At 44.5% G+C, this 16,203-nt stretch overlaps 2 protein-coding genes across 10 annotated transcripts in view; one reads left to right on the top strand and one right to left on the bottom strand.

The window, feature by feature from the left end:
• DEXI (Dexi homolog) lies at positions 1-8,456 on the bottom strand. Its single transcript, XM_040079629.1, has 2 exons — positions 7,516-8,456; positions 1-649 (listed from the first exon to the last, which is right to left on the bottom strand). Exon 1 carries the CDS (start codon positions 8,036-8,038, stop codon positions 7,757-7,759), a length of 282 nt encoding a protein of 93 aa, XP_039935563.1. The 5' UTR covers positions 8,039-8,456; the 3' UTR covers positions 1-649; positions 7,516-7,756.
• A 1,072-nt stretch (positions 8,457-9,528) lies between these two features.
• The window catches only part of CLEC16A (C-type lectin domain containing 16A), a 71,359-nt gene continuing 64,684 nt past the window's right edge, over positions 9,529-16,203 (top strand). For all 9 annotated transcript variants that reach the window (XR_009208336.1, XR_009208338.1, XR_009208337.1 and 6 more), the window contains exons 1-2: positions 9,529-9,663; positions 15,830-15,958. Coding sequence is in view for 6 of the 9 variants with exons in the window: in XM_058422569.1 (XP_058278552.1) it covers positions 9,584-9,663; positions 15,830-15,958 (209 nt within the window). In the remaining 3 variants the exon portion in view is untranslated. The remainder of the gene's footprint in view (positions 9,664-15,829; positions 15,959-16,203) is intronic.

Below are 16,203 nucleotides of genomic sequence, written 5' to 3' on the forward strand. Positions count from 1 at the left end.
TTAATTTTTCATGGAAAAGGTCAGTCTTTATTGTATTGCTTTCGCATCTGTACATAGGAACGTGAGCTTAAACAATCTGCAAAGTATCCTGTGTTAAATAATGAATCCACCTTATATAAAATTCACTCTCTGATCTATTTCAAAACTCTCATTTTAAATAAAATATCTTGCTAGCACAGTTCTTGCCATAATACTCCCTGAACAGAACCTCCTTCAGTCACTCCTGCATATTTTCCCCTGAGAAAGCACTGCCTTTGAACTACTGGCTGGTAGAATCTTCCACGTGTGATTGTAAAACTGGCTTAAGCTATATGTAGTGTGTCCATTTGGGTGACATGGTATTCATTCAAAAGTTTATCAAATCTGGGTAACATCTTGATTTTTTGTTATATGGAACATAGTTTATCTTACTTTTTCATATAGTTCATCCCCGAATTACCTATGGAAGCCCGGTATTGTGCATGAATCACTGCAGTAAGTGCACACGCAAGAGGCAAAGACCATGAAGAGAAGTCACAACTGACAAGGTCCAACGACAACTCTTCTTGTTCTCTTGTCCTTATTTTCATCTCTGCATTTCAGAGTAGAGTTTCTTTCCAGGACTTGATCCATTAGCCTGGTCATAATCCATTTCAGGTGTTTAATCAATCTGTTTAAAAAAAAACCACATAAATACAGAATAACCCGTATCTAAAATGAACAGAAAAGTCACTGAGTACGTGACATACAGCACCATGTTGTTGACTTATTAGAAAAAAAAAATTAAAAATCAAACCCTTTTGTGACTATGGGTAATAATTCTTTGAGAAGTAAAGACCTGCACAACCTTTCAGAGAAATCAAAGTCACAGTTTCTGTTAATGTCAGAGCATACCAGTCCCTGGGAATTTTAACAGAGCTGTGAAGGTATCAGTGTGAGGGCTGTTAGAGCGAGCTGTGAACCACAGTGCATCACATCAGTTACTAGGGGATGTTCTTGGGACTAAAAGCAGCGGTGACACACAGTAGGATAACCTATTTGTTCAGATTTGATATCATTAGACCTACTAATTAAAATTGATGTTTGAACTGGCTACATTATCTTGACCAGACATCATTCATTACAGTGTTTTTATTTTTTGGATCGTCATGTTAATTAAGTATTGCCTACATTTGGTGTAGTGTCTGATTTTGGTGACTTTCTCTTCTACTTTAGTAGAAGTTCCAACTATTTTGGATCCCCTGGTAAGTAGTTACAGAGCTAAATAACATTTTGGGGTAACTTCTTGGTCTTACTGCCAATAATAAATTACTGTTATATTGCTTTATCCCAGTTTCATCTAATTTGCCTTGACTGAGTCAAAGTATCCCACAGCTATTAGGAGGTGACTTTTTACAATCATCAGGGGTTAATAAAAGGCTGAGAAGATTCCTTTCAGTAGAACCAGAGCTGTGGATTATGAAAGTGCTGGGCACTAGTGACAGTATTCATCTGGTCTTGTGATTTTACAGATGACTAATTAGTAAAGTGTAGAATGGTGCAGCTCTGAGAGGAGATGACTGTGGATGAGTCTGTGTTGAGGAGGAGCTGAGGTACAGAAGACCACAAGCAGGTCCCCTAGCTGCCTGCAGCTCAGGACATTTCTGTGTGGTGTGCAGTAAGTCTCTGAATGGACAGCTCCTCCCTCCTTCCCCTTTATGGGTCTGAAGGAAGAATGAAATCTGATGGTCAAATATTCTGTATGAGCTTGCACAGACATTAGTGTCATTAACAAAGGTGTTACAGGAAGCCAAAAGCAAACAGGTTGACACAGGACTCGGGGAAAGGCTCTTTTATGGACTGAAAGCAGATTAAAAGATTGAAAGCAAAGAATAAAGCTTGGTAGGAAAGAACTCAGTAGCAGAGTATACCAGGGACCAATTTTTATTCATCACCATTACTGACTGAAAGAAGAGGATGAATAGAGAAATCTGCAAGACTGCAGAAAACAAGCTTTCAAGTATTCAGATCATGTACTGATAGGAAGGAAATCCAGCAGGATTTCATAACACAGAGTGGGCAAAGGGTGGTAGGTTTGGAAAACGTTTGCTAAAGAGCTGGGCAGCAACGTGCCTTCCAACATGCTGCATTCTGCCTTGTGGATCTGGGAAAGCACAGAGAGCAGATTTTGGTCAGGGACATGAGCTCTCCCAGAGGTGAACACAGGGCTGTGAGATCTTGGTCTGACTCATCACAACACTTCCCATGTTCCTGTGTGCCACTTACTGCAGATACCAGGTCAGAAACAAGCAGCACTTTTGTGTCCAGTGAGGCATTTCTGTCGAGTATCTGTCAGCTACACTAACAGGACACATCTGCTCAAAATCCTTTCTCTTAAAATGAGGACAGAAAAAGGGGGGACAGCAGCTCTACCAGGTTACTCATTTCATGTTTATCTGATTGCTTTCCAAGTGGAACTAAAAACTGGTCTACAGCAGACAGTTCAGTGTGGTTGTTAGTATTCTGCACCGTAGATCAGATTCTAGGCTGACTTAAAAATAGCACAGCAAAATGTATTGGGCCTCCAAAGCAAAGTGTAAAGCTGTCTAATGGTAGTTCTAAACTGCCAGGGCTGCTGGTCCAAGACTGTAATTTGTTGTGGCAGATATTAAATGGGGTGTAAATTATACAATTGGCCAGGATATTCAATCCTGCCTTTCTGATTTTCAGATTAGATATATGTCCCTCAAATTTCATGAGAACCTATTTTTTAATAGAAAACTTCAAAAATTTCAGAGAACTGGAAAATGAAGATGTAGAAAATATTTTAAGATATGTTTTAAATCTCAGAACTAGAACTTTCAATAGCCTAGAAGATACCTGCAGGCACTGAACAGTATGGCTGTAGTATGACTCTAGCATTAACAGCTCAGTCACGACATCTTTGTTAATTCTGCCTGTGAAGTTACTGTTCCTCACAATGCAGGCTGGAGCAAAGGACACATGGTGTGACTGTGGTTCACGTCCTGACACTGCTTTCTGTTTCCTCACTTTCTGCAGCAGTGTTTCAGCTCTTGTGGCCTATTTGGGCTTCACTGCCTGAGCAACCCTTGGGTCTTTCTGATCCTACAAAGAATATTCAGCTTTAACTCTGTGAACTGACCTGGAGTTTCCCCAGCAATCCATCACTCAGTGCACATCATCATTTTCCATTATACCCTTATTTCCCGTATATGGCTCCTATTTGTCTTTGCCCTTTTTATCACATATATTAGACACATGCTTGTGTCTTCAGAGAGCATCATTCAAATTATTCAGCTATTTTTTCTTTCCAAATCTGCAGCCAAAGTAATAAAATTCAGCTGCAAAAAGAAAGACAATCTGACAGTTCCCCTGAACGACTGGCAAGATTTAGCAACTTGTGCATATTTAATCCTTTGGGATAGTTGTACTCTTTATAAACTAGGATCATTATGAGGAGACATATGCTAAGAGTTAGAGACTAAATGTCTCTAAACAAATTATTCTTTTCTTCTATTTTAGGATTGATAGTTATTAGCTGAACTATAGTGTCACTTTGTCCCTCCTCAAGAGGAAACAAACATGAAGAATTAAATTGGATTCATTTCTTAATTCCTTTGACAGCTTAAAAGTGGTAACTGGCTATTGCCATCTATTGAATCAAGTTTATTACAGAAAGCTTGATTTTTATAGGAAAGAACCACAAACTTTTTAAAAATACATTCTTTAGAGTTACTTGTGACTAAGGCTTTAAACACTTGCAAAACTAAAGTGTGTCTATTAAAAACTGAATCTCTCTCTAATTTCTGTGCCTCATTTTAATTCACATTATTAACAGCACCATTTGGAAAGCTTTTTGAAAAATCTGCTTACTCTCTTGACTTTATATAAATAAATGCATTTGGTAGAATATCACTTAGAACTGTCCATGGCTGTGGTTAATGAGTCTGTACGGACAGCTGAACATGATTTTGTCTTCCTTCCATCTAGAATGGAATTCCTGTTAAGTACGCGTTTCTTTAAAGCAGAGCTGTCAGGTGAGTTTGAACACTGGACTTCTATTAATTTTAATAACATCTAAAAATGCAAAATACTGTTCTAAAAATATAGCAGTTGCTCTTAGTCCTGTTGCTAGTGTTAACTCATAAACCAGCCAACTGATCTCCATCACGGAGTCAACAAACCACCTTGGCATCTCGACAAAAAGGGAAAAATAATGAAAAATGGCAACATAAACTAAGTTACAAACTACTCTGCTCATTATTTTTAATATTTAAAGTCTGAAAAGAAAGAATGTATGCTGATACATTTAAATGTACCCTGACGGTGCTAGTGACATCATTCTGATCTGTCCTTTGCAGGACATCTCTGCTTCAGAACAGAGGCACAGGGGGTGGCTGTCTCAGACACTGAGCCTGCAGTTCTAATTGGCGCTGTATTGATGAGCTGAGGAGTTAAGCTATTTTTTTTTCTGATTCAGAATTTAGATGCTGGCATTCATTGGAAGTGCTGAGTCACAGGTTTTTGGGTGCTGGATTCTGCTCACTGAAGCTATTCATCATAATTCATCTTATGGAAAAAATACAGGTAAAGCACGTACTGCAAAATTACATCAATTCAGTCTTTCTTATTCAGTTTTCATTATTGATTACTTTTGCCCATTTTCTCTTGATAGGAGTACTTTCTGATGAGTCACATCGGATTTTATTAAAGTATGAGAACAGTGGTATTACCTTGTTTCAGGGGGCTTCAAATACAGTAAATAACCTGGCACCCTCACACAAAAGCAGTAGATGACACTAATGAGCTCAATTCTGTTCAGTTTATACAGATTAATTTCTTCATTTGAATAGGCCAGGAAGCATTTTTCAGCTGCTTACTTATCTGTCTGCCTTTAATCTGTGTCACCAATTATGCTCAGAAACTTGGACATCATTCTGCTCCTGTTGAGTTTATTCAAGCGAGGGGTTTGCTGCCAGAGAGCACAGAGCTGTTCTGATCCACGTGTTCTTTTATTTTTACACCTAAATTAGCCTTTCCACATGCTGCAGAGCAGCCTCCTGGGATTTGCCCCCTCTGTTTTCCTGCCACACGTCACTCACACAGGGTGCGAGGCACCGCTCTCCCAGGCACGGAGGACGCTGCAAGGTTTCAGCTCAGGCTAATCATAGCTCTTTGGTTGTTCTCAGAAATCACTGGTGAGTCACATGAAGAACCCTGCTCTTTAATGCAAAGAGTAGGCCTATCTACTTTTCATCATGCTGGCAAAACAGACCCATTCTTCCTGCAGTGTCTTGTGAATCCTCAACACTTCTGCGTGCAAGGGAACAGGACAGGTGGGAAACCTTCACAGGCCAGGAGAGCAGGGGTTAACACACCAACTCGGGTCACTGCAGGCAAGACACCACAAGAATTTAAATCTTCCCTTTCAGGGCCTTACTGCTGCTCCCAAAGCAGAAAACACAGCTCCAAATTAGGGCTCTCTTCTGCCTGCTTTGCTACTAGAGAACTGGTGAGGAGGAATGGCACAGAACAGTGAAGAAACCTGTAACCAGGACATTAACGCAAATCCCTCGTCACGGTGACAACACTGTGGCTTTGCCTGGTAGCTAAATAATTATGCAGTTTGTGGCCTGGTTGCTACGTCTGTAAGTATAATTAAATATATAAATAGATTAAACACAGTAAATCTTTTGCTGCCTAAGAAGTGATGTAACTTTTAGGATTTATGATTTGATTCTCAGTGGAAACCATCATCTACCATGACAGCTTCCAAATGAAACATCAAGGCCGGAGCTGGTACCTGTGCAGAACTCCATCAGCTCTTGGTGGATACAGACTGAGCCTTACTTCTCAGCTTTGAGGAAACCTCTGCATTTTGATTTCTGCATATGGAGGGTTTCACAGTTAGAATATCAAGAAGTTTCCAGAGCTGCTTATCTTATTAATATGAAGGAAAATCTTAAGAAGCCCATTAATCTACACTGAACAGAACTGTGCTCATATTACATTATATATTTGCATAATAGGAAAAACCCATAGAGGAAAATTGTGCCTGGTGCTCTCCTTAGGTCTTCCTGAAAACTAGACACAACTCATCAAGACAAATTCTAGACAGAAAAAAAGTGATTTTTTGCTCCCTCTACTAAATGGCACTGAAGCACTAAGATTTGGAGTTTGGGGAAAGGTATTTTGGGGAAGAAAATGTACACGGTTTTTAGCACCAAAGATTTTGCTTAAATTACCATTACTTTTTAGGAATTTCTTTCCTGGAATACACAACATGTGTATTATTTGTCCAGCTGAAAAAGAAGGAGACAACCACAAAAGTAGTCAATGGTGTTTTGTGGGGAGGATTGCTATGCTCCACACTTTCTATTCTAGCAGAAGTGATTCTAGTCCAGTTTCTTGGGATGGACCACCCAATGTTGGCATAGACACTTCCATTTGCAGTGCCTATATGCAGTGAGATTTCTTCAGTAGCAACAAAATCTGTTCACTCCCTCGTTAGGCTCCCACGTGCCTTTGGCCAAGCTTTGTTCAGCTGTGTTTCTACAATGCTACTCCAATACCAAAATGTCAAGTTTTTCCTTCTAACTATTGACCAAAACGAGCAAATACTGCTTCACACAGCATCTGACCAGAAATATTCAGGAGATCATTTTAACCTATATGAAGGACAGAACTACAGGAAAGGTTTGTTTGGGTTTGTTGAATTAGAAGACTGTATAAAATAGTTTGATATTAACTGGTATTTGTATAGTGTGGCCACTGAGTTTATACTTGTTACCTTTTAACAGAATTTCCTATTCCCATCATTTCAAACAGAAAAATAAAGATATCCTGAACTGGTTTTCAGATTTGCAGACAATATTTTGCTAAAAAAAAAATCTGCTGGCAGATTTGCTAACACATTTTAATTTAAACTGTGAATGTTTTCATTAACATTCATTTGGCACAGAAAGTCCTAGCTAGAAATAGTGATTTTTCTTCCCAAATGCATTTCAGTGTTTTAAAATGCTAAATCCTTACATTTCCAGTTTTAGAATCACTCAAAACTACAAGAAAAACTGATCAAGCAAAGCCTCGTGCTACAATTAAAATGAGAAGAATGGTGAGCTGGCTAGTTTGTCATTATCCAAGAGAGTGGTTTGAAAGGACAGCAAATTAAGATGTATTTCTGGCTCGAGGAGGGTCTCTGAATTGTAATAAATATTAACCGGGATGCTCGTTTCGATTCAGGGCTGCCTTCAGCAAAGTTGCTGCCCGGCCGTACAGGCAGCCCCCAGTAGCACAGCTGCAGTGGCTCGGAGGACGGGTCCCGAAGGAGAGGGACGCTGTCCCCGCCGCGCAGGGGACAGGGAGCGGGGCCCCGCCAGCCCCGGGGCGCTGCCGGGCGGGGGAAGCGCCGGGGGCGGCCCCGGCCCTTGCCCGCAGCTCTCGCCCGTGTCGGGAGCTGCGGCGGAGCGTGTCCGCGGCGCTGTACCCGCTGCCCCGGGAGCGCTGTGCCCGGCCGGACAGTGAGAAATTACTTACTTCCCTTGCGAGCCCTCTGCGTCTCCGCGGGCCTGCCCGGCGGCAGCGGGTCCCGGCTGCCCCTGTGGCGGCTGGACCGGCGGGGCGGGTGTCATTCGGAAGGGAAGGGAGGAAGGAGCCGCGAGGGAGCGGGGGCACCGCGGGGCCGCGGCGGACCCCGAGCTGCGGCCATGCGGGCACGCCGGGCCCCTGCCCCGAGCCGGGCGGAGGCAGCTCAGGCGCTTCGGGGCGCCCTGGGCCGTCACTCCAAGTACCCGTCAAAGACATCCAGCTCGCTGTCCGTCTCGTAGAGCACGGAGCCAGGGTCGGAGAGCATCCCCAGATCCACCAGAGCCTGGTCCATATCCTCGGGCAGGAAAACGATGCCCACATTGAGGACGATGTACTCCATCAGGAAGGCATAGTACAGGATCAGCACGTTCACAAAGAACAAGCCCACGTAAAACATATAGGGCAGCACCAGCAGTGCATGGAAGGCCCAGGACTCCACCGAATCCAGACGTGCGGAGACCGCGGCGGTCATGCAGCCGTGGGGGCTGCGGGGGCAGCGGGCACCGACCCGCCCGGCCGGCGCGGGGGGCGGACGGCAGCGGCGGAGCTGGGAGCGGGGCAGGACTGCACGCCGCAGCCCCGGTGGCAGCAAAGGGCAGAATTCCTGAGGAGCCGGATCCGGACCCCGGGAAGAGGCGAGCCCCGCAGGAGCGCGGAGCGGCCGGCTCGGTCCCTTCAGTCCCCGGAGGAAGAGGCGCCCCGGCGGGCGGGCGGGCGGCCAGCGCGGGTTCAGCGGCGCTGCCGCAGCCCCGCCGCTGGCAGGAGGCTGATCAGCGACATCTCCAGCCGGGCTACTGCAGTCCCGCCGCGGCTCCCTCCTTCTCCTCCTCCCGCCCGCAAACTTTGCGGAAGGAACCCGCAGGCGCGCTGGGAGGTCGACGCGGAGCACCTGCCAGCGAGGCCGGCCTGCGCGGCGGGACCGTGCTGCCCGCCCGCCCCTCGCTCCCCGCCCCGCGCTTGACCCGCCGCACGCCGCCGTTGTTTGCCAGCGCCGCGCTGCTGCTGGCGCGGGGCGGCCGTGACGGGCGCCGGCGCCTCCGCCGCGTTGCCGGCTTCGGGTCCCGCTGCGGCTGCACGGGGGCTGCAGGGGACACGGGGCGGCTTGCGGTGCGCGACCCTCGGCTGCGCGCTGCTGCCTGCCCGAGCTCTGCCGCTGCCGCAGCCTGCGGAGCGGGGCAGCGCGGGCAGGTCTGGGCTGCGCCTTCGCCCCTGGAAGTTGTTGCACGACCTCTGCTGTGACCGAGGCGCCCCTGGAGCAGCACTGCGGGCCCGGGCCCCTCTCGGCTGCGGTGCTGGTGTTTCTTTGCTGACCAAGGCTTTACGTATAGGAAAATACAACCGAAGGCGGGATGTTAAACTCCTTCCATTTTTGATACTGGCTCTTCAGCTTTTACATAGATTTATTTCTGTGGCTAAAGAAAAAAAAAAAAAAAAAAAAAAAGTCCCAAACTAGGTCAAAGCACTCAAGGATCCCCTTCTCATTGTTCTTCCTTAATTTTTAAGCCGATTCAAAATCCTTATCGGAAAAACCTCAGGAAGGGGAATGTCAGCAGCTGAATTTCTGACGCTGCCGTCTTGCAGCACAGGTCCTGACCCCATACAACAGCTTCGTTTGGGTTATGGAAGACGAACAAGGAATATCAGGGGCCAAATTTTACCTCAACTTACAACGCATTTAGGAGGTACACTCCCACACTTAATCTCTTTTTTGTTTTTCTGATTGGGTTTCCGTTTACTGTTATGCTGTCGTAAGCGAGCCGCCTCCAGAGCGCAGCCGGCGCAAGCCCCGCCCCGCCCGTGTGAGGGCTTGGCCCCGCCCCCTCCGTGCTCCCTGGGACTCGCAGTCCTCGGGCCGGGGGCGGGGCCGGGCCGGCGCTTTCCGGCGTGCCCTGGCTGCGCATGCGCTGTGAGTGCCGGTGCCGCCGCCGAGGCTCCGCGCCCGTCTCCGCCCGCCGCTCGCCCCGCGGGGCTATGAGGCCGTAGGGCCCGCGGGCCGGAGCAGCCTTCCGCCGCCAGCATGTTCGGCCGCTCCCGCAGCTGGGTGGGCGGCGGGCACGGAAAGGGCGCCCGCAGCATCCACTCCTTGGACCACCTCAAGTGAGCGGGGGGCAGCCGCGGGCTCGGGGCGGTGGTGAGGGCGGAGGGTGGTGGGCTGTGAGGGGGCTCGGAGGGGGGCGGTTGCTGTCGGGCTCCGTCCGCGGAGCTGCTCGGGGCAGGTTCCCTCGAAGACGGCGGCGGGGTCGGGAGGGTAGGGGGCGGCTCGGCGGGCGACGCTCCCCAGGGGCTCGCTGCCCTCGGCGGGGCGTTTTGCCGCAGCTCTCCCCAGAGGAAAGCGCCCGGAGCGATCCCCGTTGGCGGAGCCTCTGTGGTCTGGTGTCCGCCTCACGGAAACCGGCCTCTCCGGCCCTGAAGGTCTTCAGGGCAGACGCAGTTCGTCATGTAATGTCACACTCTGGGCTGGGAAACGTGTTTGTTTTGTTTTTAGTAATGCCGCGGAGTCTTCGGTGGAGTAGAGTGTGGGGCGTGATAAATACAAAAAAATACCACATTCCTCGTGAGGGAGAACTTTGTTTGTTTCCGGGTAGTGGCTGAGGCGGGAGGCGAGGGGCTGGTCCTGTGAGCAGTGCAGCTCCAGGGTGTGTGGGGATGTCGATAGGCAGCAGTGAGTCACGGCACTCGGGCCGGGATGTGCCCTGGGCTGCAGGACGCAGCAGCTGCTGCAGGAGGAAAGCTTGGAGCTTGAGAGCTGTAACGAGTGTCTCCGGAGCTCCGCAGCCCTGTGTTACTGCTGGCTGCAGAAGGTGGAATAGTTTTTTTCCTAGCTCTGCCACTGGAGATTTGGAAGGGTGGCAAGGGATAAAAAAATTAATTTCCCTGTTCCATTTTAAATGTTCCGCTGTTGCAAGAAAAATGAGAGCCACCTTGATAGCTTCTTTTTGTACTGAACGAGAAAAGAAGGCCATTAAGAAATGAAGCACTTTCTAAATGAAATCACTGTGAATATGTAGCTCATTGAGAAAAAGTGCCCGGTAGTTTTCAGTCATCTTACAAGGAGGACATGAATGTTCTGACAGTAACGAGCAGGATGCCCTGCACAAGATTTGGATCTTGCAGTTGCTTTATCAAGATGACTTATGGATTCTGGTCCTTGTCTCTAAACATGCAAAAAATGTTCAAAATGAGCAAGACTAACTGAAACGCAATGCTTTTTACCAAAGACACAGAAATCAAGTCTGTGAATACAAAACTAATGAGGCAGTAGCATTGTCGAAGTATTTTTGAAAGCATTTTAGGTCAGACTAGCAAGTCGATGTAGTCTGGTTCTACTGGAAAAAGGGGAAAAGTCACGCTCAGATGTGAACGTAGGAATGTTCTATTGAACATACTAAGAGTAGTTACTGTTTACTACTCAGCATTAGTGGAGCTTTAGCTCTATCTGGCTTTGTTATTTGACTTGAAGATAGAGCAAGAATGCTGATGCATGATGAAATTTGAAGAAACTGAATTTAAGTTTAGGAAAAAAAAAGGCTGGTGAGAGGGAGACTTGAGACTTAATTTCAGGCCGGAAAAATGTGTCCATATGTTCTGTTGAGGCCACAGAGAATAGAAAAATGACACCCTACCTCATTTGTAGCAAAAGGGAATTGGGCTCTAAGTGTTGTGGCTTGTGCTTGACTTGTTATCTGAGTTGAAGTATATAATTATCTACTGAAGTATGAGCTTTGGTCTGTTTGCTTTTTTGCGTGTGATTTCTGTTATTATGAATCTGAAATGGTCATATGTAAAGGACAGATGAGGCCTTTGATCTCTTTAGACTATGTATATTTTAAGGGTTTGTTTATCCAGGCTGTGTGAATTTAAGCTTCTAGCTAGATGCCAAGAGGAAAGATGAAATTTAGGTGTTTTTCAAGTAATGAAGTGGGTAAAGTAACAGAAGGAAAGAGGGACGAGAACCTTTGTTTTGGGGTCATGAAAGAAAGTCTCAGTAAGCTCACTTGATAAGCTGTTTACCTTCTCATCTTCTCAACTCATCAAAGCCCCATTTTGTGTTCCATGGGAAGGAGCTGACTACAACACATCTGCCTTGCTATTACAGGTTAGCTCAGCCTGTAAAAGATATATTGTGCTATGTTACAGGGGTGAAATCAGTCTGGGCTAGCCTTGTGGGTACGTTTTTATTTTTAAACTTGCATAAGGTAGAGTTAGTCTAAATTGTAAACAATACACGTGCTTAGTGATGCCAGCAGCGTTACTGCTTTTTGTCAGTAAATGCTGGATCTTTCCTATCAGCTTTAATGCAGTTTGTTTGGGGCTTGCTTTTGAAATTTTACTATTCAGTCTTCCTGCAAACATGTCAGAGAATGGATTGGCTGAAGGAAAATTGCGAGGCTGTTTGTATGAAGTGTTTTTATACAGCCTCTTGATCTAGTGAAAACAGTTAAAATTTTATCCAACTTCTGAAATATAATCTATAGACATAGTGCTACTCACTGCCTGGGTGGTTCTTAGAGAACTTGATATTTTTGTGTGTCTTTGTTTCTAAGTCTTATTTTTCCCCCTACTTTTCTATGGCATTTTACATAGCTCTGTTGTTACTGTCAAGCACATTTCCCACATTGTTGCTTCTTGGTATTTTAATTGCATTGTGATTGCACAAAAGGTTCCATGCCATTAAGGTTGGGTGCTGAACGTTTCCCATGCCTTGGTCAGATGCAGTGTCCATAAAGGTGTGCTTGAAGTCTTTTCTCATGGGTGATTCATTTCCTGAGGCACTGTCCCTGCTATGCATCAGGTTTCCTCTGTGAGAACAATATGCAATTACCTGATTACAGGCAGCGTGAAGGAGCAAGCCTGTTATGGTCAAGTCTGGGCTTTTAAAATTTGAGTGCTTGACTTCTTAAACTCTTAATGTTAGTGTATTTTTGTAAGTAATAAGTAGGAAAGTCATTAATGTGCACTTAACAGTATTCATGAGTTACTGTGTTACTCCTTTGAGCATGGGTTCTAACCAGAATAATGTTCAGAATTTTGTTTGGTTCGTTAAGTTGCTGGTAATATCTCTGTAATCAGCATTTAGAGACAGACTTTAAGGTTTTATCTAAATACAAAAATACTGGATTTGTGTGATACTTTATGTTCTCATATATGGTATTTCACGTGTCTGTTAAGAGAAACAGGTATGTGTACGCTTTCTTGTTCATTTTCAAACAAATATGATAAATAAAAGATGAAATAAAAAGGAAAAGGTTGAAGGTGAAGTCCAGGTTTCCTCTAAGTGCATCAGTGCCTTAGCAGATTAAGGAATTTTGCAGTAATGCTGCTACTAAGTAAATAATTTTGAAGATAATGTATTCCTAACTATTAAATGCTTCTTGCTTTTTGTGTTTGTAATGTTCTATGCTACACAGGCTCCCAAAATGAGGTAATAGCTTGTTATTCTTCCTACTGCATCCCATACCCAAAATTCTACTGTTGGAGTAAACTTTAATCCCAAGTTTGTATAATGTAACTTATTAAAGAGAAATACATGTTCACAGATGCAGTAACTTCCATTTGACTTCAAATAAATAGGCTAAAATCTGTGAAGTAATATAGTATTAATTACCAACTGTCTCAGGAAGTTGTTCAGATGATTGTGGAATGAACTGATCTAATTGCCATCTCTTCAGATGTTCTCTGCTCCATTAACTGCTGCATCCTCAGAGCAGGGACTGAGTTTGTGCTGTCTTTTGAGTCACAGTCCTGATAATGCACACAGTGCCCTACGGGGAGTTTTTCCAGGGCTGTTTTTGTGTGCTGTTTTAGAAACCCTGGGAATTCTCACAGATGGTCAGCCTTAAGCTCTCACATCTTCCCTGTGAACCATCCTACTGTCAGTCTCCACGGAAGGAATCCTCAACTGTGATCCTCAGATTAGTGGAAGAGGATTTCCAGGAGCTCTCTGACTTGCTATTTAATGACTGTTAGGGGGTACAGCACGTGACCAGGCAGGTATGACTGTAGGGTATAGCTGACAGTCAACTTTTCCTAGAGTGGCTTCAGTGTGATCAGTGACTGCTTTGGATTTGAAAATGAGTGTGGGGGGAGGGGAGAACCATGAAGGAGGAGAGAATTTTTTTTTTTTTTTACTGAAGAGAAGCATTGCAAAAAGCCAATTCCCCCACCACCTATTCCCCTTTTCCTCCTCTTTGCTGTCTGGTGATATATATAATATGATAATGGCTTTGGTAATATGGTGCAGGCTTTGTCACGTTGCTGATTAGGGCCATGAGGGAAGGGAGCATGTGATGTATCTAGTTTGTTAAAGTTGTGAACTTCTGAGGGCTGCTTACCGCTTGTGTCCTTGTACAGTACTCTACACAGCAGAATAGTTGTTTGATGGTTAAGTAATACCAAGCCCAGCAAGCACACAGTGTTTTACCATGACAGCACAGAGCAGTTTGTCAGCTGCTCTGAAATAGCACCTGTTCCCTTGGCTTGTGAGGACAGACTGTGTCCTGCAGCAAGTCCTGTGAGACTCTGCCCAGCTCAGTGGCAGCTCAGTGGTTTAAGAAGACTCCCAAAACCAAATTTGACACATTTTAAGTAAACTGTAAATTGATTGAAGTTCCTGTTTGTTTGGGGGAGGTTCTTTGAGTTCAAGCAAAAGGTTCTGAACTAGGTAATATCATGTCTTTTTAAGTCTGATAAATATTTGGAACAGCCTCACAGGAGTGTTCAGTTAAATGGCATTTTAGTCTCTGGCTGCATGCTTGCCCAGTGCAGTGATTTAGTTTTTCACTGTTGATAAAATTGATGGGAATCCTGTTTCCTGAAATGTGATTTTCAAGTCGGTTTTTTGATTTAAACATCTTCCTTTAAGCCATAAACCAGACACCCCGAAACTTTGTTTTAGAAATGCACTGTGTTTTTTGGAACCTTACAGAAGCTTCGCAAAATTTTACTAAGGAGATTCCTAAAATTTCAATCTGAATCACTGAACAAATTTCATGGAATCCAAAACAATAATAAAGGCTGCCAGGACACAGGCTGTTTTCACAGAATTAGATCCTCAGAGTTTTGATTAACTCCACTATTTATGGCAAGATTGGTAATACGGGAAATCTGTCTTCCTTTCCAAACACTTGTGCATATATTGCACAGAAATCGTGAGTGCTGAGGTGTTACTCCTGGTTTTCAGTACAATCACAGCATAACAATATAGGAGCTGTGTTTAAGAATCTAAACTTGTGCAGTTTTAAAATTACATGAAATTTCCCTCATGTTTTTTATTTATTTTCAAAATTGTACACCTTTCTTGTATTTATCCTTTCTTTTTATTACTTCATAAAAGGAAAAAAAACAAAAACCACACACACACCAAAAAAAAAAAAAAAAAAAAAAAAAAAAAAAAAAAAGCAGAGAAACAGGGATTTTTGTGGTTTTATTAGAATTTGTCTCCACCCTCTTTTTTGGGGGTGGCGGGGGGAGGATAGAAGAAAGTAACAAGACAGAAGTTGGTACTTTGATGTGACAGCTTATTTGGAAAAATAAAGTGCTTCATTGAAGAGTAAAATTCTGAGACTTAAAATCTGAAAGGCTTGTATCCTCTGTAGCTTCCTGTCACCTGTGATACAGACATAGCCTTTGTTAAGCTCCACTGAACAGTCTTAAACTCCTGCCCTTTGTAATGATAAAGCTGGACTTTACCTCCTTTCCAGTCAGTATTTCTGTGCTCAAGAGATCAGAGACCTGATGGTGAAGCTTTGCCAAGGTGAATGAATAGTCCATGAGAGTCCTGTGTTTGATATTAAGCATCAGAATGGATGTGAGTCTGTAAGGGGGCTCTGCAGGCAAGGGAAGGGGTTAAACATCCCTGGTTAGACCTCATGTGCCTCTTTCCCATATCAGCTACTACATGCTTACCTCCTGCTTCTATTTCTATTTTTCTTGCTCATCACTCCTTTGACTTCAACATATTCCAAAGAAATTCATGGAAGAAGCACCTTGGGTGCAGTTGCACAGTTTCTACTTCTATGTTAACGTATGCATAAGCACTCATAACTCACCTGGCTGGAGGGGATTTGTTTCCTTTGTCACTTGGTTTAACAATTACTTTTCTCTCTATCAGTATTAGAAGGAAATTTTAGAGTTTTAAAACTGTACGATGATAGACTTGTGTGTGCAAGTATGTGTGTCTGCATTGGTAAAGTGATGAAAGACAAACATGGTGCATGTGAAAGTGGCAGGTTAGCACATTACTTGTACTTCTTTTGTCTTTTAGGTACATGTATCACATTTTGACTAAAAATACAACAGTAACAGATCACAACCGCAACCTGCTGGTGGAGACCATTCGTTCCATAACAGAGATCCTCATCTGGGGGGATCAGAATGACAGCTCAGTGTTTGAGTGAGTACTCCTGAGCAGTTCTCTCTGAGACTCTGCTTTTGTGTTTGAAGAGTGCTTGGAGTTGTACAGAGTTCTGTACACTATTGCTGTTAACCCCTCCAAGACTGTATTTCATGACTATATGTAAAAAGCTATGTCCTGTAGTAGATGTGTAAGCAGGTCCATGCCATACAGGAATTTGCTGCTTCTAAAAAGTGTTTGGACTCCAGAGCCTCTTTCAAGTATTGCTTTTGTTTGACTCTCCA

This window comes from Hirundo rustica, chromosome 15 (assembly GCF_015227805.2).
Source record: "Hirundo rustica isolate bHirRus1 chromosome 15, bHirRus1.pri.v3, whole genome shotgun sequence".
NCBI lineage: Eukaryota > Metazoa > Chordata > Aves > Passeriformes > Hirundinidae > Hirundo > Hirundo rustica.

What these genes read in the sequence shown, in the direction of transcription:
- DEXI (XM_040079629.1), bottom strand. Translation starts at nt 8,038, where the DNA reads ATGACCGCCGCGGTCTCCGCACGTCTGGATTCGGTGGAGTCCTGGGCC.